The following is a 22,156-nucleotide window of genomic DNA, read 5'->3' as shown; positions in this document are numbered from 1 at the left end:
CCTCGACAGTAACCTACAGCTGCAACCTTCATCTGCAAAGCTCAGTAAACTTTTGTACTTTTGCCTGCATTGGAAAGGAAAAGATGCAGCTTTTGCTGATAAACTATGGTTACTTTAAGCCCTGCTCTGTGAAGTAACTTCTGTGACGAACCAGGGAAATTTCTCACTGTGTTTGCTTCACTGGCTCACTTTGCTTCTCCTCTGGTTAATAAGTATATCCCTCTCCTGCCTGGCCCTTGCCAGTTTGGTCTGTTCCCTGTGCTGTGTGGCAGCTTCTCTTCAAAGGCGTGCGGCTCTCTAGGTGTGTTCCCCTTGTGCCTGCAGCTGTCCACATGAACTGGCAGGGAAAGCTGTTTTGTCCGTGTATTCCTCAAGAGTAGTGGGAGATCCTGAGATCTAAAAAGCAAGCAAATTCAACTCATTTATGTTACTGCTTGTGAATTCCTTTGTTCCCCTCACCTACTCCTCATAACTCTTTTCAGTCCTCCCCTTGGCTGCCATATCTCTGTTGTTAAGGCTGCAGGGAGAGCTGTGCATGGAATCTTTTTAATATTACAGTGACTAAACTGTCCCCAGCACACAAGGTCAGGCAGCTCCAGTGCAGAGCAGAGCAGGACAATCCCGTCCCTTGCCCGGCTGCCGATGCTGTCCCTGATGCCCCCCAGAACACGGCTGCCCCTCCTGGCTGCCAGGGCGCTGCTGACTCCTGTTCAGCTTGCCATCGACCAGGACCCCTCGGTCCGTTTCTGCAGCACTGCTTTCCAGCCTCTCTCATTTCCCAGCTTGTCTCAGAAGAGAACATTTCCATGAGAAGTTTCTGGCCTTTCCACTCTTTTCATGAGCGAGAAAAAGTGAAGAAAGCATGAATATTCAAACACTCAATCCTTTCCTTGTTAATGCTTGTAACTACCTAGCAAGAAAAGCATTGGCTCCAGAAAGAGCAATCTAGTAGTTTCCTTTGGACAGGGATAAGACACCCCCTTGAGAATAACGCTGCAAATGCAGCTGAGCTCATGTGCTGCAGTGAATTGAAGTGAGGAAGAACTTTTAAAGTCAATTTTGTGCAAGGCAGAATAAAATGCTCCATTTTCTGTCTCTCTGTTTTGTTTTTTCTTTAGGAGGTTTGTGTTTGTTAAGCCTTCCTACTGTTCTAGGGAGCGAAGGGGCTTTTGCCTCAATTTGTCATCTGAGTTTTTAGCTGGAGGTTGCTGAAACAACAACAGCAGTTATTTTATGTAAGCTCATTTGTGGAGACACATTAATTTCGCTTTAGAGACTTGGGAAGTTTAAATGCTAAAGAGGTTTCTTGTGGGCTTTGCATTGATTAAATAAAATGCAGAGTATCCTAAGTGACACTGACAGACATGGAGAAGCCCTGTGGGTTTTCCTGGAAGCTGACTCTGCTAGCCCTTTCTGTGATAATGCAAGGCTTTAAAGAGAGAGAATTTAAAAACTCATTTCATAAGTGCATGCTGAAATTCTCATCTAACATCAGAGAGATGGTTGTTTTTAACTTTATACTGGAAGCTAGAAGATACACAGCTTTACAAGGGGAATAATGTGTAACAGTCATAAAGTCATACATGTGGTTATTCATCTGTTTTAACAGTTCTTAATATATACTTGCTGTTCCATAATAGTAAAATAATTTGCTTAGAGGCTCTATTTTCCACTAGTTAACTTTGGTCTTTCACATAAATCCCATGTTGGTTCTGTATTTGCACACTTCTCCAGTACCCTTGTGTTCTTTATTCTAGTGTATATTTTTGGGATGATTCAGAGGGGAAAGTTATGGTTCTTCTTTGCATACCTGGAGTTACTCACAAGGCTCTATCATCAGGAAGTGCTTTTTGTCCTAGTACTTTCCTATTGAGAGAACAAACACCTTGGTTTTGGCAGACAGGCAGTGGCACATGGTTTGTAAGCTTGAAGTAGGTTTTGAGTAAAGATTTGAAGGTAACAAGAGAGTTTGACCAACTTGTAGGAGTTGATGAATGAAAAATAGTTGCTTCCTTTCTGCTTGTAACCACTTCTATTCTAACATTACTGGTGACATTAAGCTGCATACAGAATGTGCACTGACTGCTTGGGAAGGACTGCCTCGACTGGGAAGCCAGATTGTAAGGGGTTTGCTTTTGCTGTGCTGAAATGCATCAGTGAAAGATCTCACCTGTACAAGTGGGGTTTTTTTTTATGTTTGCAAAGGAATAGGCTGAATAATTTAGGCAGAATCTGTTACTTCGTCTTCAGTAGCAAAAATTAATCAGTTGAGTCCTCTGTGAACAGTAACAGTGTCCTTCTGCTGCTTATTGTCTCTGTAGTCAAACATGAGCATAGTCTTACAAAAACTGGTAAATCTCTTTTGAAAGACAGCATCTTCCTGTAGAGGAAAACACAGAACATCAAGCTACTTTATTTTGTAGGGAACAACATTGCTTCCCCTTAGGAGTTTTCCTTGCTCATAGAAGACACGACAAAACCTAAGTTAGAGATAAAGCAGGTATCGCTCGTTCTTTCCCACAACTATCGCTCCGGGTTTGTCGAGACCGTTGTATCACTAACACAACTTTTCCTCGTTGTAGCGCTGTTTCCTCGGCCACCTAAGGAAAAGGCCGTTTCTCTCTTTGGGGAAGAGTCCCGCCGAGTACCGGGAAGGCGACGCGGAGCCGGGCAGGAGCAGCCCCGTGCCCGGTTCTGCAGGGGGCGCCGCGGGCGGGAGGCGGGGCCGGGAGGAGCGCGGTGCCGTGTCCTGTGCCGTGTCCTGTGCCGGGGGCGAGGGACCGGTCGCGGGGGCATGCACCGCCTTGCCGCGCCGCCGATGTGAGGGAAGGGGAGCGGCGCCTTCCCCGCTAGCCCCGGACCATGGCGCCCCCCGGTAGGTACCGCGGCTGTCGTCCCGGGAACTGAGGGGAAGCGGCGGGGCTTCTCCGCCCGGCCGTGCTGCGCGGGGCCCCGCTGTGCTCCGGCGGGCCGGGGCTCTCGGCGGCTGCCCCGCGCCAAGGTGCCGGCAAGCGGAGCGGGGCCCTGGGCGCTCCCCCGGCGGGGCTCTGCGCGCCCCTGGCGCCCCGCTGCTGGCGAACGGGGGTCCGCTCTCCGCGTTCAGGGAACCCTGGCGCCCTTCAGGGCAGCGGGGGCTCCTTTGCTCGTAGCCGGGCTGCAGCGCTGTTGCTTCACTTGTCTGGAGCTCAGGGCACCTGCTGGCGGACTTTCACTGCGGCTTAAGTGCATTTCGGCTTGGCCGATCAGCGAGCTCTGAGGGAGGGTGTTCTGTAGAGTAATTTTCCCCTGTCCGCCTTTACCACTTGCATGTTCTTCTGTGATATTTTATAGAGAAGTCAGTTTTTTCTAAATACGGCTTTATCCTTCAGCACCATTTCCTTTTGGAGTTATAACTTGGTGGCCCTTGCCACAGTGGCACAGGATCACAGGCTGAGCTAGTTTGCCATAACTGAAAATGTTTTAGCTATCATATGTGCAGGTAAAAGTACCTAAAATAGAGTTGCAAACTCGAGGGGAGAGAGGTTTAGCCTGTATTGTGTAAGTCTTGTTAATGCCCGATTTGCAAGTTCCTCTCCTTACAGAGAAGTGTATGGGTTTCATCTAAAAAAGGAAAAAACGTGCCATTCTCAGAGTGTGAAGCAACATTTGAGTTTCATTGACGCATATCTCCTTGTGAGGTAAAAATAAGCTAGACGGCGGCCTCAGGAGACTTGTGGGCAAAACTACTTTTCTCCTTATAAACAAGGTGATTTCACAGAGACCCTTAAAAAGAGAACAACTTTAGATTAATGTATCATAATGCAAATCCCTTGTTCCTCTCTGTGAAGTTTGGTTTGCAGAAATTTTATCTGCTTTGATTCTACCATTTCCTCTCGCTTGTCCGCAGTATTTTATTTAAAGTGAAGATTTTCTATTCCAGTTGAGATAAAAAGTCTCACTTGGATGTTAATAATTATTACATGTGATAACTATTACTGTGCATTCCATGTATGCAGAGGGTGTATTTATTTCATCATACATCACTTAAATACACACACTTCACATACTGAAATGTGGAAGGTGCTGAGGACTTCTCTTAAATGTCTAATAGCAGTTTCTGTCACCTCCTGGAAGTGCTCTCTCTTTTAAGAATATGATTATTAAGACACTTTGAGTTGTGTTTCCTTTATACCATAGACAATTATCTTTCATGAAGAGTGAATTCCTATCTATCAAGGATTGTTATTTTGGACAGCAATATTTCTGTATCCTACATACACATAATGAATTGCAAAACACACTGGAATAGGTTATGTAATGCCTTTCTTATGTAGTCAGAATTGGAGATGGATTTTTTTCTAGCAGATGAAAATATGCCACTGCATATGATCCTCTGAGTTGGAGTGAAGGATTTAGTCTCAGTTTTTTTACCTGGTCTGTGGACAATGAGAAGTCATGATCTACTTATAGGGGTATGTGAAAGATGACACAGAAAAGTTGTGTATTACTACAAGCCCTGAATATGCTTCATGGGGCCCACAAGTACAATAGCAAACTTCATGATCTATAAATTGAAAAAGGGTCAAACCTTTTGGCTTGGAATGAAATAATGTAGTAACAGTTGATAATGTAAGATGTAGTTTTACCCAGAGCTGATATTCCAGCTTCCCACAGTACTGTTTAGCTATTTCAGTGGTAATCAGAACCTTATGATATGGCTATAAACCACTATTACATGTTTGGGCTGAACTTGAAGATCATCACCTTACTACCTGCAGACATAGTTTGGAGATGAGCCTGATTTATTTGCTTCTCAGAGAGGGACTGTGAAGATGTGACATGGTCATGCATACTTCTATTCTCTTGCCATGAGCATATGTGATTTTTACTGAATTGTTTCATCCTCTTCCATTCTGTGCAGTTTGTAAGCTAGGGAAAGCTTTGTATCATGTCGTTTGTGCTCTTTAATTTGGGGGGCTTACACTTCAGTTATAGGTTTTAGACATTTCTATGGTACTGGGTTTGTAATGTCAGTCTGTTATCATTGCTGTATAGTGAAGTGTGCAGCTAAACCTTGATGAAGCAGTTACAGCTGGAAAGCAGTTCAAAGGTTATGGTTTATCATTGCAAACTGCAACAGAACTGTATCTTCATAATCTTCTGTGAAATAAATGAACATGCCCTGCAGTATTGTTAGTAGTGTCAACATTTTGTAAACAGAGGTAGAAGTATTTTTAATACTCTAAGCTTAGGACTTCAGTAACAAGGTATTGTTAAAATTTAAACTAGATCACACTTGAGAGTGTGAAAGATATGCTTGTGCCAGCCAAGCATTTTTCTTCATCTTGTATATAGTGTTCATATATTTCTTCCTTAAATTGAGGACTTTTCCAAAACCAGCTTGTCAAACCATCCAAGAGCAAGGTTTAAGGAAATAAAATGTTAGGTATTCATCAAAGGATTCCCCTATATGTGTACAATAGGCAGAGTATACATTATGTTTTGAACTGTGCTCTGTGAGTTTTTGTGATGTTTGAAGAATTGTGAAAAACCTCCCTGTAGTGTTCTGTACTCTTTCTACACCGTTCCCTGAGCACTGGACAGTAGTTAATGCTGGAAAGGCAGCTATTTGGTTAGACAAATAATAGCATGATCCAGGAAGGAGAGTCCTGTGTCATTCTTCTTTTAAAGGAGAATGTTGCAATTGAAATTATTTCTAGATTTTTGTTTTTTTTTTTAAAACACTCCCAATGCTGACTTAAGCTCTGCAAGACCCACTTCCAGTATTTTTGCTTATGAACATGGGAGGTTACTTTGTCTCCACAAGTGGAGTCAGTAATTTTATTTCTCACTTCTCGTTTTAGGAGCATTGCTCCTCAGTTTATTGTGTATGTGTAAAAGGCTGTAGAAGCTGAGGGAAGAAGGCCTGAGGAGAGCTGGTACAGCTCTGTTCAGGGGAATGGTGCTCTCGTAGAGCAGCGCTAGCTAGGAAATCAATACCTTTCCTAAACACCAGAGAAAGTTCCTTCCTGCTGGATGCAAAGGTTGCACTGCTCTGGCAGGGAATTTGCAGTGAGTCTGTCAAGTTTGCATCCTTTATCTGCATGGTGGTGAATGGAGGGGTTCTTTGATACTTGGTACCCCTGCAGTGCAAGGCACATTTAAATTCAATGGCTCTTCCACCCTTTCTCTGTGCACAGCTGCTTACTTACATTGAAAGCCTGGAGAAGGGCCTGTTGGCCCACAAGTATAGTTGTGGAAGCTGTGTGCTTCCTAAAAGTGAATGACAGGATTAGTTGTTCCACTTTACAGAATGTTAAAGTGTGCAGGAGGCCATTACTGATTTTTCCAGAGACTGGAAGTGGGGCTGCTGCCAGAGGGCACCAGGGTAGCACTTTAAGAGCTTTGGGCACACCTCAGGGAGTCATTGTGTGCTCTCCCCATCTGTTGAGGTCGGGCTCAGCTGGCCATGGTGCAGTGTGTGGGCTCCATTCTCAGCAGACAGTTGTGCTGTCCTTTCCCACTGTACTGCATGTAAATCAGCCCAGGGCAGTGGAAGCAGAAGTCTGTGGTACATCTCCCTTTCTAGACTAAAACTTGAATTCTGCTTGGTTTTCATGTTTTTGCTCATGTAATTCTGTTGTCTTTGCCAGGTGGTGTTCAGCCACCATCGGTGATATTTTGGCAGTGGTGGTGTGCTCACTGGTGTGAAAGCCATCTTTTTTCACAGCAGTTCTGCACTCTTAGCTTAAAGGTCCCAAGGTCTTGAGTCCCGAGGACTCTGCTTTATGAGTTTTGCTGGATCCTCTCCTTTGGGAGCGCTGTCTCCTACAAGCCCCCATCTGTGCTTCAGGAGCTGTACTCACACACAAACATGCAGCTGTCCTAGTGAATATATCAGCAATGCACTGTCCGTGTTTTCCATAGCTAGGATATCATCCTTTCACTGCTAGAGACTTCCTTATTTATGCAGGTAGCCATAACACTATTAGTCGAGCACTGAGCACATCTCCGTTCAATCGTATCGCTGCTGCTGAACTGCAGTTTAAAGCTGCTAATTTTATAGTTTAGGGCTGGGATCCCTCAGCCTAGACATTGTTTCAGTCTTAATGACGTTTCTGGGGAAGGTGATAGAATAAAGTCTTTGGAGACTGTGCAATTTTGGTTGAATTTTTCTAAGATGACTGCAAAACTGTCATCTTCAGTTCTGGTAAATGCACTCTGCAGATCCTCTTTTTGGCTGCCAAATTTTAGGCATTGCTCTCTGCTTTAATTGGAAAAATTTGCCTTTGCTTGCTTCATGATGGAGATGAGTTGGAAATGTTGACATTTCTGAAGAGTCAAACTGGAATTAGAAGACAATTTGTTAACAAGATTTTAAATGCTCAGCTCTGGAATTTACCATGGGCCTCTGCTGTAAACCTCAGTTTTGGGTAAACTTCTTCACAGGTAAATGGAAAAATTAAATTTAGACGTAAAAGTTTCCTTGAGATTAGTGGAAGAGCACTGCATCTTGTCACACTGGTTCAATTTGCATCTAGTCTTAGAAAGCTGTTAACATTTTTAAGTGCTTTTGTGCCAGAGCACAGAAATGCATGAGTCTGTAGGTACAAGCTGTCTCTAGAGAATTATGGGAGAAGTCAACTTTGGTGAGCGTATTTTGGACTGTCTTATGACTAACACTATTGTATTAGCTCTTTCCCTCTGAAGAGAGTGTTTGTCATTCCAAAAATTGTTGGGAAAACTTTCTGTGACAGTTTAGAGAAAGAACCCTAACATGGCTTTGTGAAATGTCTGAAGCCTGAAGGACAGAGTGGCTGTGGTGTGAGCACTGGGGCTGATGTTCCCTTAGTTGCATGCATGTTTTGCAGGCAGTTTGCTTTCAGCTGCAATGAGAATATCTAACACCACGGGGGCCATAGTGACTTCCTGTAAGCATTGTGTGACCTCATTTAAATAAAGGATTTTGTTATTTTAGGTGTGCTGTTTGGTGTCTGCTCCACTTGGGCATGTAATGATCTGCAGTTGTGTTGCAGAGACCCTTTAATTGCCTAAAATTATTTTAACTTTTAGTGTGAGAGTGAACTCCTCTTTTCAAGCTAGTTTGTTTTGAAGGTCTGGTTTTTGTGGTTTTTTTTTTCCTATAAGAACACTTTAAATCTATAAATCCCTATGTGTAGTTTATTTCACTTGAAACTACATAGGAAATGCTCTTATTTATAGGAAGAGCATTTTAATTTTTTTCACTTTTAAGAATGAAAAAACTACTTAAATTTAATGGAGTAGATGCAAGTAGGAGTTCATTCACCCTAAGAATTGCTTTGTGGCTGTGAACACCTCACTTTGGATAGATCTGCTGTTCTTTTGAAATGCTTTGTAGTTTCTGACAGGAGTTAGAGACAGTGCTGTGGGTTTTTTGGTTGCAAAGCTGTGGGTCAGTTCATGGTTTGAATTTAATCCTTTTTCCTCTGATCATCTTGCACCTGTTCAGGAGCCCCTGGAGAATATGACGTGCTGATTGTGTATGCGAGTGATGCTACTGAATGGTGTCAGTACCTCCAGAACCTCTTCCTCTTTACTTGGCATGTTCGACAGCATCGCATTCTGAGCTACCAGCTGGAAGACAACTCTGCCATCTCCCACCAGGAGCTGGCCCTGTTCAGCAGAAGTCGGAGTATCATCCTTTTGCTTTCTGCTGAGCTGGTGCAGAGCTTTTACGTTCCTCACATCCTGCAGAGCCTTCAGGAAGCTTTATGGCCCCCGTACAAAGTAGTCAAGCTGTTCTGTGGTGTTACGGACTGTGACGACTATTTGACCTTTTTCAAGGACTGGTCTCAGTGGCAAGAGCTCACAAATGATGATGAGCCTGATGCTTACCTTGCAGCTGTCAAGAAGGCTATTTCAGAAGGTAAGACTATAGCTAGGAGCTGTGCTTTCTGGTTGGAGGAGGGAGATACATGGTACTGTTTATTCTTATTTTAACACTGGTAATGTGCTTTACTTAAACAGCAAACTAAAGCAAGCTGTCCAACCCTTGTAAACTAGAAAGTTATGCAAGCGTATTTTTTCTATGCCTGGTCGGTTGGTCCCTAATTCAGGAGAAATTACCAGCAACTCACAGAGAACTTCTGAATTTGAGGTTTTCTTGGGTGCCTGCTTTTGAAGCAAATTGCAAATGAAAACTTTCTATGTTTAAATTTCTGCCTGTAAATACTGTATTCTGCAGTTTGTTGAGACAAATTAATGGAAAATTGTCTTTTATTTATATAGTTTAAGGAAAAGAATTCTCTTTTTCTTCTGACTTGTTTCTGTCATATCAGAACCAAAACAAAGTCTAATAAATATTCTCTAGCACTGGGCAAGAAGTACTTACAATGAGAAGCAGAGATTGATTAAAGAATAGCACTGATGGCCTTAAAAATAACCCAACCAGTCTGAAAGTGATCACCTTGTAACTAGTGTAGAGGATTTACTTGCACAGTAGTATTAACAGCTGGAGACTATATGAGCCCAATGTACTGAGTTTTAATTGCTTCCAAACTTTCTGTACCCTAGAAGATTGTGTAGAATTCTCTTCTCATTGTTTCTGTTGAAATGAAGGTGGAGAGCTCTGGGCAGTCATGCTGCTCTGTATATTTTTATGACATTACCATAGGTACAGTTATAGTACTCTTTGTCAGCCTCAGCAAGACTGGAATCCTGCAGTTGTATCTTGGTTTATCTCTATATCATGGCATAAATAAGGCAGTGTGTCTAGTGTTGTGTGCATAAAGATGCCTTATGCCAGGATACAACAACTGCAATAATCATGATGACAAATTTATCACAGTAAAAATAAATTTTGAATGTATGATCTTGGCCAAAACAGTTCCCCTGAAAAAAGATTATTTAGGGGTTATGCTGAAGATGTCACTCAGGTAACCAGGTCACAACAGATAATTCTTAGTATGTTTTAAAAATTGTTGTAAAGTGAAATTTGCATCTCCCTTTCACACACCTCTAAAACATCTTGTTTTCCCAATGCTAGAGCTAAACCAAACCTAGAGCTTAAGTAGTTTGGCTCTTTTCCTTTCAGTCTGGAAGAAGACAGAAAACAGTGGCTGAACTTTTATACTCTGCAAAGTAAAACCAAATGGAGATTAAATTAGCCTTTCTGACACTTTCTGTCAAAAGCAAAATTTAGGTACTGTTTTCTTCCAAACTCGGGTCTAGAACACAGAACCAATATTTTGTTGATTTAAAATACTCTGTTCAAAACTGGGGAGATTTATTAGTGTTAATAGTGTTACTAAACATACCCACGGACTGTCAAAGTTATTTTAGGCCACACTAGGAGTAAGTTCTAGTGTAGTTGAAGTGTGTGTGAGAATACAAAGGTATGTTGATTCTGAAGTCTTTCTCCAGAGGCAGTTCTTGCCAGTCTTGCTGCCAAGCTTGCTGCATTCTGAGCAGCAATTTAGTGGGCTTCCTGGTTCTTTAGTTGGCTGTCTGCCAGACATCTATTGCAAAACTTAGGGTAAGGCTCTAGAGTCTGACTTCTCACAGTTGGATCTTCTCCATCTGTGCTGCAAATCAGCACGTGCTAAAACAAACTGTGCTTTGGCTTTATGTAGGTGGTGTTTTGAAAGGGAGTTTGTTGCTGTCTCTACGTAACAAAAAATAAGCTTGTTTTCTGTTTTCTCACTTTAATAAGAATACACTGATCTCAAACTGACTCCAGCATATCTGGAAAATACTTGACTGAGAGAAAAAATGGGATAAAAGTAAACTCACTTGCTGTGGAGTCTGTTGTAACATGTTATGGATAGTTTGGCACACAAAGGTTCAGAATTTCTGGACTTCTGTTACTGTTATGGCAGTCATAGCTGATGTGGTTGTCACCTGCATGCCACATCAGGTGTTTGGTTTATGCACATCAGAGCAGTTGCAAAGGTGAGCCCTCTGCTGTCACTCTGATTCTTGTGAAGGAAGAAACTATTTAATATGGGCTACCTTCATGGCCAAAGTATTTGGATGAACATACCAAATACTACTTCTGTGTGGGGAAAAAATTACTCTGTGACCTCCTCTATTGTGTGATTCTACACAAGTTTTGTGAATGGCCTTAAATGCAAATGTTCTGATGTTTCCCCTGAAGACAGCCCCAGGTGTAGATAGTTCCTTTTTTTTGGGTGAAACTGTGAAAACTTTCTTCTTGATTGGTAAAAAAAAAAATCTGCTGTATGGTTTGGTTGCAGCATGAGTAACTTAAAATGTTTGTGACAGCAGACCTCTCCCACAAAGAAACACAGCCTCTGCTCTGGTCTTAGTTAAATCTAAATTTTTCCTGATTAAGGCAGTCCTTAATTCTTACAGCACTTAGCAGAAAAAGTTCATGACCATATTTGAAATGGTTTGGGCCTGGATGTCTTCCTCTGGGAAATACTTCTCTTCACATGCATTTGCCTGTACTTCTAACAGCAGTGTCAAAACTGGGCCTGATGTTAAAATGACTCAGCTTCAGCCTCCTAATTGCCGAATCCTGAGCTAGTGAGGCGTGATACAGGACGTGGTTAGGGCAAATTCTTCTCCAGAGGCTTCACACTGGTCCTGTGCAGGCTGTGATGTTGCCTCTAGCACAGCTCTTAGCTGTGGTTTGTTTAGGGCATCATGGGAACATGACACCCTCCAGACATCACATGCTGCAACCTATTTTAATTTTTATTAGTTTACTATGAATTCAGAAATGAGGAACCATTAATCTAGTCTTTTTGACAATTGTGTCCTGTTCTTGCTTTCTTGTAGATGTGGTATTTTTACTTCTCAAGTTTCTCAATTCTGGAAATCTACAGAGCACATGATAGTTTGCATTTACAGGTACTCCTGTTATCTGTGGGGACTTTTTCAGATTATGCAATAACTGTGTTAAGGGGTGGAAATCATAGAATTATTATGGCTGGAAAAGATCTTCAAGATGGAGTCCAACTACTGGCCTAACACTGCTAAAGCTGTCACTAAACCATGTCCTTCAATACCACATCTACATGATTTTTTGGAACAGTTCCAGGGATGGTGATCCCTCCATTTGCTTGGGCAGCCTGTTTTGATGCTTGACCACCCTTTCAGTGAAGAAATTTTTCATAGTATCCAATCTGAGCCTCCCCTGAAGCAACTTGAAGCTCTTTCATCTTGTCCTATTGCATGTTGCTGGGTAGAAGAGAGTCTACAGCCTCCTCTTTGGTAGCTGTAGAAAGCAGTAAGTTCCCCCCCAAATCTTCCTTTCTCTAGATTAAACAATCTTGCTCAGGATGTCTCTGTACACACCAGCTCAGGCCCAGCAGGGTATCGTCACTAGCCAGGGCGCGGTGACCAGCCTGCTGCTTAACCACTCTTGCCTGGCTTGTGATAGATCTGCTGTGTGCATTGAGCAGCTGGGAGTCAGAGGTGCACAGTAGGAGTCAGTGATCTTTCTCTTCCTCATGTGTTCTCAGAGCTCACTTGACATTTCAATTGCTCCGGTTTATTTGTCCCTACTTATGTTGCTTTGAAACATTTCAAATTTCCCACTTTAAAAGCTGATGTTTCCAAAGCATTTTCTAATTAATCAGTGGCTTTGAGATTTCTGTATTCAAGCCATCTCTTGTGGGTAAAAGCACAGGGAAGTTCACATCTGCCTGAGATTGCTGAGTTCAGCAGCTGTGCACTGTGCTGCCGAAGGGCAAGTGCCGCCTTGGCTGAGCAGAGCTCTTGAGCACTGGGACAAGAATGAAAGGGGAGTACCAATAAACTCTTCGTGAAATAAGAGGGTCAGAAGTCAGTGTAAGGAATCATACAGTGAAGATGGAGGGCCTTGGACAGTAAGAAGGAAGATGAGAACTGTTTTTGAGCTTTGTAGATCAGAAGAGCTGAAATGTTACTCCACCTTCTGAGGGGCTCATTGAGAGATGCTGGAGACCAGGGCAGTAAGCTTTTTTTGAGAGGGAAATGGCATAAAAAAAAACTACATAAGCTGTATAATTCTTCCTCCTGTTCATGTCAAGTAATTAAATTAAATTCCTGGTTTTCTTCTGTTGCACTGATGAAACCACAGATGAAACTTGAAAGCATATCATTCAGGTTGGAAGGGACCTCTTGAGATGATCTAAACTTTCTGCTCAAGCAGTTAGATAAAGCAGGTTGCCCAAGACCATTTTCAGTTGGGTTTTGAATGTCTCTGCAGGTGGAGACTCTGCAGGACTTCACAGCCTCTCTGAGCAACCTGTTCCGGTGTTTGACCACCCTCAAGAGTAACAAAACATTTTTTTTGTGTTCAGATGGAACTTCATGCATTTTGGTTTGTGTACATTGCCTCTTTTCCTGTCAGTGGGCACTGTGGAAAAGAGTATGGCTCCCTCTTTTTCGTTTTCTCCTGTCTTGTCAATATAAGATTCCCCAGAGTCTCCTTTTCTTCAGGCTGAAGAGTTCCAGCTCTTGTAGCCTCTCTTCTTATGAAAGATGCTGTGGTTCCTTAATCATCTTTATGGTCCTGTGCTGGACTCAAGCTATAAAGATAAAGCAACCTTGGAATAAGCTACTCAGAATTTAAGATCATGTTGGACAGATGTTCTCAACTGTTTCTCAGCTCAGGTGAAGTTGTAGTACATGTGAGATTTCCTTCAGCTTTATTTTTCTGTAATTATTTGATTGCTTGCTTTTGCTAATAGTTGCCATTTTGGGCTAGAGACCTAAATTCACAATGTATTTTTAAGTTTGGCAAGAACTGCCACGTGGTGTTTACTTCTGGGTCTCAGTGCTCTGTGGAGGAATATTTTCTGAGTAGCTCTCAGAAATGATTAGTATCTCAGCGAATTACATCCAGCATTAACTTCTTCCAGCTTATTGAAGTGGCCTTGAAGACATGAGGTGGTAGCATGCAGTTCTCTCTCCCTCCTCTTTGAAGGGGTAAAATTAAGTGAATTCTTAAAACTGCCTATTGTATTTAAACATAAGATGTGGTTATTTTACCCTGCTCATTTTAGAGGAGCAGGTGAGCTATTAGTCAGCCCTCTGGGTGCAAATGAGAGCCCGCTTTGTTATATGGGAGCTCAGCAGCCTGGCTGCTTCTCACTGAGGAAATTGTGATGCTCTTGCACAGGAGTTCAGGTCGAGAGAACATGCTGGTAGCATGCCTCTCCATGCATGGGTATACATGGCTGATGCTGGAAAGTTAGAGGCTTTATAGAGCTGGTTAAAGCAATTGGAGAAACCTTAACTAAGCCCCCAAGTGATAGTGAGAGTTCTCTGAGAGAAATGCATGGATGTTCTTATACATCTATAGCATATGGAATCAAGCAGTTAAAACAATCTTCCCAGCTGTAGGATTGATTAATTCCTTGTCATCAAGGTGTTTCATAAAGTCCCAGTTTATTTACATAAAAAGCAGTACTTCATGGGTTTTCTTTCATGGCAGTATAAAATTCAAGCAGTGCTAGCATAGGTGCATAGCTTTCTAAACAGAGACAGTGAAATGATAGCCTAGAAATAGTAAAGGACATAAACAGTTGTGGTTAAGAAGCTTCAGACTATAATAGTCTTTATACACCTTGTAAATACTAATAGTATTTCTCTGTGGCTTGTGGTTCTGACAATCTCCTCACAGGTTGCTTTATGGTGACGTCTAAGACTAATTCTAGGTATCTGCTAATGATGCAAGGCTTTAAGACACTTGCTTAAAGTAAGAGACCAGTGACCATCACTGATCACATTCAAGTCTGGAGCAGCTGAAGTAATTTCTGAAAAATCTTGGCAGAAGTATGTGGTCAAGACAAAGATGCTTTACAGAGTGGGTCTGAAGTGATGTATGGAATAGAATTCAGGTTATTTCACAGACCCTGCATGTGTACTTGGACAGTTGTTTTGCTTCCAGGGTTGAATTTTGTAAGATTTTCATGGCTGTTTGTTATTACTTCAGAAAACTTTTGACGTGACTCAAGTGACTTGAGAGTAACAGTGTATCTTGAGTTTTCCAGGAGGAAGTTTGACCAGCGGCATAGGCTGACCTCAGCATGGAATACTGCAAAATAGTGTCTGCCTTATTCTCCACCTTTCATCTGTCTGGATGATCAGGTGTGGCGTTAGACTGCAAGGGTGGTATTCCAAGAGAAATTATTTGAAGGAGAGGGCAGGCATGACTGCCCTTGCAGTAGTTATGTGGTCTAAGATCTACTGAAACCAATTTTAGAACCACACATTCAGTCAAACCGTGACTGGTGGGATATTTCCAAACAGGTGCCCAACTCTCTGAGGTGGAGTTCCATGTTTGTAGGTTTTTATGGGGTCTGTCTTTTCTGTCATGCAAGCGTTATGCATTGTGCTTAAATTGAAGGTACTGCAAGAGGAGATAATGAATTAGCAGTTTGGATATTCATGTTTCTTACCTGTGGCTTCTCGGGAAGACTTCAATCAGTAATGAATATAATGTGATTCTTGGCACCCTTGAAAGTCGTAAGAGGCATGCATATGCCTTGTCAGTATGTGTTCTCTTTCTGCCAAAAGTAGTGGAAGTGAACTATTCCAGTCTCTCTTGCTTGAGATTTTGGTCATGTACTCAATGTCTGTTGTCTGCATGGCCAGAACTATGCTTCTTCCTCAATGTCTTCCCTATCTGTGTCCTGTTCCTGTGCACCCCAGCTAGCTCTTTAGGTTTATACACTTGATCCAGTCACAAATTGACACTAGACCTGCAAGAACCTTAGCAAAACTTGACATTGTAAAATACACCTTGTTTCCTTGATGAAGGACGAGAAATAGTTTATTGTTGTTTCAAGCTTTGCACAACATATGAAACATGAGTATGCTCTTTGTAGAATTGAAAATCTGTTCATAGGTGCTGTGCTTGTAGATGAGCTATTGGGGTGAAGGGTTTGGAGAGAAGGGGGAGATGTCCCATACTTTTTTTGCTCTGTATGGACCACTTTACAAAGTCTTAAATTTTCCTGTGTTTTGTTCTTCTCACTTGCTGTTTTTCTGCATGCTTCTCTCCACTCAGTTGAAATGGGAAGTGTTGCTGCAGTATCACCCGGTTCTGAGGGTTTATCACAAGGTGTTCCTCTGATGAGCATTTATCTCGTTGGTAAAGGAGGGGCTCAGATGTTAGTGTGATGAAAGACAACTTTCCCTGCTTTCCCTGATTACTTGTCAGTACTTTGTCTGATTCTTGCAAAGGTATCTGGAGTTGCTTTGGGGGACTTAATGTCCTTGTTAGTACTTGGGAAAGGATACTGGCCAGTTGCAGGCTTCAGGTAAAAGCAGGAGCTCTTTTTGAGGGTCTTCCCTCTTGCTCTAAGCACAGTGAAGTGAAAGTCTGAGGCCTTGTGAGAGCTAATTGTCTCAACTGATTGATGGACAGAATGGGAGGTGTTTACAAATGTCAGAGAGGGGCTGGTCTCCACACACAGAACTTAGAGACAAGCTATTGCCCAGTTGTGCCATTAGCATTAATATCTGGGTGACAGAGTGCTCTGGACTGACTGCTGAGTTCTTCCAAGCACTCACATGTCCTGTGGTGTAAGGGCTGACTTGTGAGAAACCACAGCTGTCGGCTCCATGCCGATAGCCCTCCAGCTTTGCCAGGAGGAAATGGATGATAGGACAAGCTGTGTGTGCACTACAGCAGCAGGTCAAAATAACTGGCTGCTTCATATGAGTTTCTGAAGCTGCTGAATGGCTCTTGAAGTACACGTCCCTGGGCTTTTCCCTGGGTGAGTGTCTGCAGGACAGCTGTGCAGGGAGCCCAGCAGGGCAGGCAAGAAGGGCATGAGGCTGCTGTCAGCAGCTCAGCTGCTGATGTGTCCTGGAGGGGGGGCATGTTCTTCAAGGGGAAATGTGGTTGGGTTTCTTGGAACGCATCTCCTCCCCTTGCTGCTGTTCTCACAAGTATTTCACAGACTGTCAAATGAGGCCTAAGATAGCCTCTGTTTAAAAGGGAACAGAAAAGAGCCTCTTACAACCACGAGTGTTGACCTACAGCACATGATCATGGAGAAGCTTAATTCAGGTATTCACTTAACTTTAATGAGTGTTAATCTCCTCAGTGATGGCCTCTCTAGGCTGGCTATTATTGCAATGTTGTAACTGCTGAATCTGTATATGCAAATAGGTTGTCATTACTCAAGAATCTTAGTGCATGGGAAACCTGCTCTAACAATGCTTTAGAGCATGGATATTATCAAATGTAATGGGATGATTTCCTTTTCCAGTGCTTGCATGTTCATGAGTCAGTCACTAGCACATGACTGGAACATTCAAGATGAATCATAGGATCACCTCACTGCTTATGTGGGAATTTGATACTTCGCAATTTCAGTATTTTCTGAATGAAAAAATAAATGAATAATTCATACCTGAAACTCTGAGTGCCGATTCCTTCAGTTATTAATCCAATTACTGATTAACATTGTGTGCTTCTTCCTGTATTACCTAACAGCTCTTTGTTCACATGACCTCCAGGCAGTCAATTCTGTTGCAAGAATGCAGAAGTGCAATACCAGAACTTCTTAAAAGCTCTCATTATTCTTTATTCTGTAAGTTGTTTCTAGTATCAAACAACACTGTTAAAACAGAAAGACCAGGGGGCTTGTTCTCTCTTGCCCTGCCATTTATCCTTGCTTGCTGTGTATGTTGTAACTGTGATCCACAGCTTTGGTTTGATTTTTCTCCAGGAACTACATGTTCTCAAGGACCGCATGTCGGCCAAGTGAGGTAAAAATTACCACAGTAGTGATTCTGTATTGGGTTGGGGATGGAGCCCTGAGGATCAGGATACTGGCAAGTGTCCATTTGTGTGTACATTGCAGGAACATCAATGTGTTGCTGTGTTTTGGTCATCATTGTCTCTCTCATCTGCTGTGAGCTTAGACTTTCTGATTTAGTCATATTGGAAGTAACCAACAGAGATTACAGAGACCCTATTCTAGTAACAGTTACCTCTTCTCCCCCAAAAGACATGGCATCTAGCTCTGCATAAACTGAACACCTGAATTGATAGCTGACATATAAGGGAGGGATGTGGGACCAGTGCTTTTTCTCCTGTATGCAGAAGGGATGCCTGGCACTCCCAGGTGAAAGTAGTCTATTTTTCTCTAAGACAAAGGTTCCCAAAATGGTTCTTGCAATTGATGACTTTGAACAGTATTGATTGAAATACTGAGTTAAGGAATATAATGCCTCTGTTAATTTTGTCTAATACTTGGTACCAGTCTGAAAATCCCAAAGACCTCCAGTACAGCCTTCAGCCTTGTGTCAAAGCAGTTGCTTAGTAAAATCTTCAGATTTGGTCCAGTATTAAAATCTGTTTGCTAAATTACATGTACTGTTCTAGGTTTGTTTAAGAAACATTGATCTCAGTGGTCATGCCTTACTTGAACCTCTGAGTTGCAAATTTTTGGCTCTATTCTTTCTACAGCAAACATTAAAGCAGCAATCTACTTGTACTCAAGTGAGTAGGCTTATTTGCCATGTGGGGAGATTCACATACTTTGTAAAGTGTTTGTGAAAAACATTTCAGCTGAATGATTTGCTAAAGTTTCATGGCTTAAAACTTGTCTCCTGAGAGCAAAGTTCATTTAATATAATTCCTAAAATCCCATTTAAATGTACTGAAAATACCTTTTAAAGAATTGTGTGACGAAGCACTTCAAGTATCCCAAGTTCAAGTCTTTGGTGGTAATAATAATAACAACAATAATAATGAAATCTACATTAAAATTCCTGACTGACTTCTAGCTTCAGTTTGAAACTAGGAAGACATGAACTCCTAATGATGGCCCACTTATAATTATTTTGGCTCTCTTGATTTGTGGAAAATTGATGTACTTGGAGATTGGGGCATTCTGAATGAAATCTGAATTCTTGGCAGCTTCTCCCTATGGATGCCACAGGTTTGGCAGCGCAGTACATCACTTAGGTCTTTCTCATCAGGACTGAGCATTTTAAATGGAATATTTCTTATTAATATAAGAACAATGACAGTCCAAGTCTGAGATTTTATCTGGTAAGTAATTTGTACTACTCTTTACAGATGTGTTTTATAATAAGTAGTAAATAACACGTAAGTTCCAAAATGTTGTCTTAAATCCTTGACTGCTTCACAGGCTTACAAAGTTTGGGAAATTCTGACTACAGGAGATTGTTTTAAGAAGTCATGATAGTCTTCTGACAAAATTGAGTTAGTGACTTTCACCTTGTGTTCTGGGAGATGGGGAGGCGGGAATGGTGTGAACCATGTGAATCAAGAAGTAGAAACTAGCTAGAAAAGTGTTCTGTACAAAGTAGCTACGTACTTGTCTTTTGTTTCCTTTCTCTAGCTGAGAAAAGTATTTCCTGGCAGGGATAGGTAATCTGTTTTCATTCTGGCTAGGTTTTTTTCCACCAGTGGTATCAGTTTTTGTTTATTTGTTTGCACTTCTGTCAATATCCATGATGGTTTTGGGAAATGAGAGTGAGAACGTGGTTTTGTACACATGCATTGTAGGCTTACATGTGCTTATTCTGCTCTTGATTCTGTTTACGTAAAATGCTGTTACTTTTCAATGCAAAGCTTCTGGTACTTTTCGATTTCACTCTTGTATAGATACTGGAGTTTATGGTTCTTGCTCAACGAACAGAACCTCTTTAAACTACTATTATGTTTTATTTTTTTGATGCAATACTGAGCTTGGGAGTTGGGGTAAGCAGCATTGAGAAAACTAATGATGCTACTGAAATGACAGAAACATTGGTTTTCATGTTTTACTTTAGGAATGTAATACTAAAGGCTGCTGCCTATCCTACAGTGTATTTTAGAGTGCTGCTTGAGTCAGATGAGTTCAGATACTGGTCATTCTTATATTAGACATTCACATGCTAATTTTCCTGTCTAACATGAGGGGAGTATCCAGCTCAGCAAAGAGTGCTACTGTTGTTCCGTAAGCATATTCAGTGCTACTCTACTGCTTTTATGTCTTTGTGAGTTTCCCCCTTGAATCCACTTAAGGGAGAAAAGGAGGAAACTCTGTAGTTTCCCTTTCTTCAACTAGATCCCCTTTTCTGAGCATTACTTTGAGCGGAATTGCAAGTTCCACCCCACCACTTTCATGGCTGTTTTTCAGGATGGATGTGTGTGATAAGCATTTTCAGCTAAGGGGAGTGATGCAACAGAACTCTGTATACTTTATTTTAGACTCAGGCTGTGACTCTGTGACTGATACAGAAACAGAAGACGAGAAGAATCCAGCTGACTCCCACAGACTTGCCATGAGTGAAGAGCATGAATCATCCAAGAGCACTGGGGACCGTCCATTGGTGCAGCCCAACCGCATACAATGTGGGGTACTGTATGTCCACTCCTTGGGCTATGTTCTTACTGTGAGCTGGTGCAACTCATCATGCTGCTTTGTAATGGTCAGCTTTACAGGCCTGGAAATTAGTCCTGAATTACTCTTCTGTCACCTTCCTGCTCAGCCGCCTGTCCTCCATGTCTCTTCTTTCATGGACTTGGCTCCCTTGGCCCAGGAGTAGCTTGGTAATGTGCAGTGCTTAGAGTTGTCCAGGCTGTGGTGTCACTTAATAACTGTCTCATTAACATAGCTGCTTGGCTTGGGTGCTGTGAGGTTCACACTCTTCCCTTCCTCTGTTCTGGTGGAAAGTGCAGTAAGCTGACTCTAATGAACTTACTAACTCCACAGCCAGCATCCAGTCTAATATGACAATTGTGGTGCATGCATTGCAAGTGACCCTGAAAAGCTTGGATCATGGCTTCTTGTCTGAAAACCAGCACTTTTTAGTATAGCATATCCTCAGATGGAAAGAGTCTAAGTTTCTTCTTTTTGTTTCTGTTTAGAATGCGGCTGTGCTGCTTAAGGGAAGAGATGGATTGAGTTGAAAGTAAATAATTTTGCAAATCTAGCCCTAATCAGTTTATAAATCTATCTAATAAATCTGGAAGTCTATCAGTTTAATGCTTGTATCTATACTGGTACAAGCTGTAGCAGAAGTCATCTGCCCAGTTAGTCTGTGACTGGAAGATGCTCCTCAAAACCATTCAAAATTGTGAAAATGATAGATAGTAATTGATATGTTAGTTGCAATGAGAACAAAATCCCTAGAAAATGGACTTAAGTGTCTTTGTTTTGTGTGTTGTAATGCCTTTCGTCTTAGGTGAAGACAACAGTTTATATTATCATGAAATGTAAACTAGATGGTGAAATGAAAACTGAAGTTGAATTTTCTCCAGAGAATGCATCCTCTGTGCGTGTGCTGGCTGAGATGGAGAATGAGTACACAATCTCTGTGAAGGCTCCAAGTAAGATGGACTGAGATTTTTTTCCCCTTCCCTCTCCTTACCCATTGCTTCATTTCTATCTTGACCTATCTGTCCTGAGAACTGCCAGGGGGATAAAGGGATTGCAATGCAGAAAAGCTTGAGTCCAGGAAATCTTGAACTTGCATTCTCACCCATGATACATTTGATGAGGAACTGAGAGAGACTGCTGCTTGTGGGCTTTGTTTTCCCTCCAGCAGCAGTAGTGTTGCAGGGACACCTTGGTGGGAGTTCTGAGAATGGATTACAGCTTGTGGAGCACTTTGAACTTAGTTGTGTGTTATGACCACCATATTAGCATTGGCAGGGCACCAAGAGAGAAGGTAAGTGCCGGTAAATAATTACGTGACTATAACGGCATGTGTTTAATGTGTAGTGATCTCTGTGATCATAGCTGAAACTATTTATTCTGGCTTGCCTTTTAATTTAGATATGTTCTGTCACTCTAAATATTTACATTTACACAACTGAAGGTTGTCTAAATTTTAGGTTCACTGAACTTTAAAGGCATGATTTCAGACCCTTAAAGATTGATACTATTTTCCCAGCATTATTTTATTTATTCTACTTTGGTCTGACCTGTTGAAGAGTCGTTCTGCCATTCTCTCTGAGAATAGAGACTAATAGTCATTATAGCAACTACCACAAAGTCAGTGAAGTGGGTTGATTTAAAGAAGGTGATCTCATGAACATATAAAGGCTTAATTTAATCTGTCTTAAGTCAAGAGTTATGATATAAACACTGACCTGGAAACTAACTTGTACTTTGAATTATAAACATGGCCTTCACATTGATGGAGTGTACAAAGTAAGCTCTGAAGTTTCTAAGAGTAAGATGAATAATTTGAATTCCTTTATGTT

The 22,156-nt window shown here is 41.8% G+C and overlaps 1 protein-coding gene across 1 annotated transcript in view; it reads left to right on the top strand.

The window, feature by feature from the left end:
- The first annotated feature begins 2,740 nt into the window (after positions 1-2,740).
- The window catches only part of PIK3AP1 (phosphoinositide-3-kinase adaptor protein 1), a 38,792-nt gene continuing 19,376 nt past the window's right edge, over positions 2,741-22,156 (top strand). The window contains exons 1-4 of the mRNA XM_005520540.3: positions 2,741-2,875; positions 8,471-8,887; positions 20,156-20,304; positions 21,133-21,277. Coding sequence (XP_005520597.2) covers positions 2,863-2,875; positions 8,471-8,887; positions 20,156-20,304; positions 21,133-21,277 — 724 coding nt within the window. The 5' untranslated portion in view covers positions 2,741-2,862. The remainder of the gene's footprint in view (positions 2,876-8,470; positions 8,888-20,155; positions 20,305-21,132; positions 21,278-22,156) is intronic.

The sequence above is a fragment of the Pseudopodoces humilis genome, chromosome 9, assembly GCF_049639895.1.
Source record: "Pseudopodoces humilis isolate 2021_Gansu_Grassland_sample_001 chromosome 9, ASM4963989v1, whole genome shotgun sequence".
Lineage (NCBI taxonomy): Eukaryota > Metazoa > Chordata > Aves > Passeriformes > Paridae > Pseudopodoces > Pseudopodoces humilis.
Note: the sequence above shows the minus strand (reverse complement) of the source record. Positions and strands in the feature narration are given on the sequence as shown.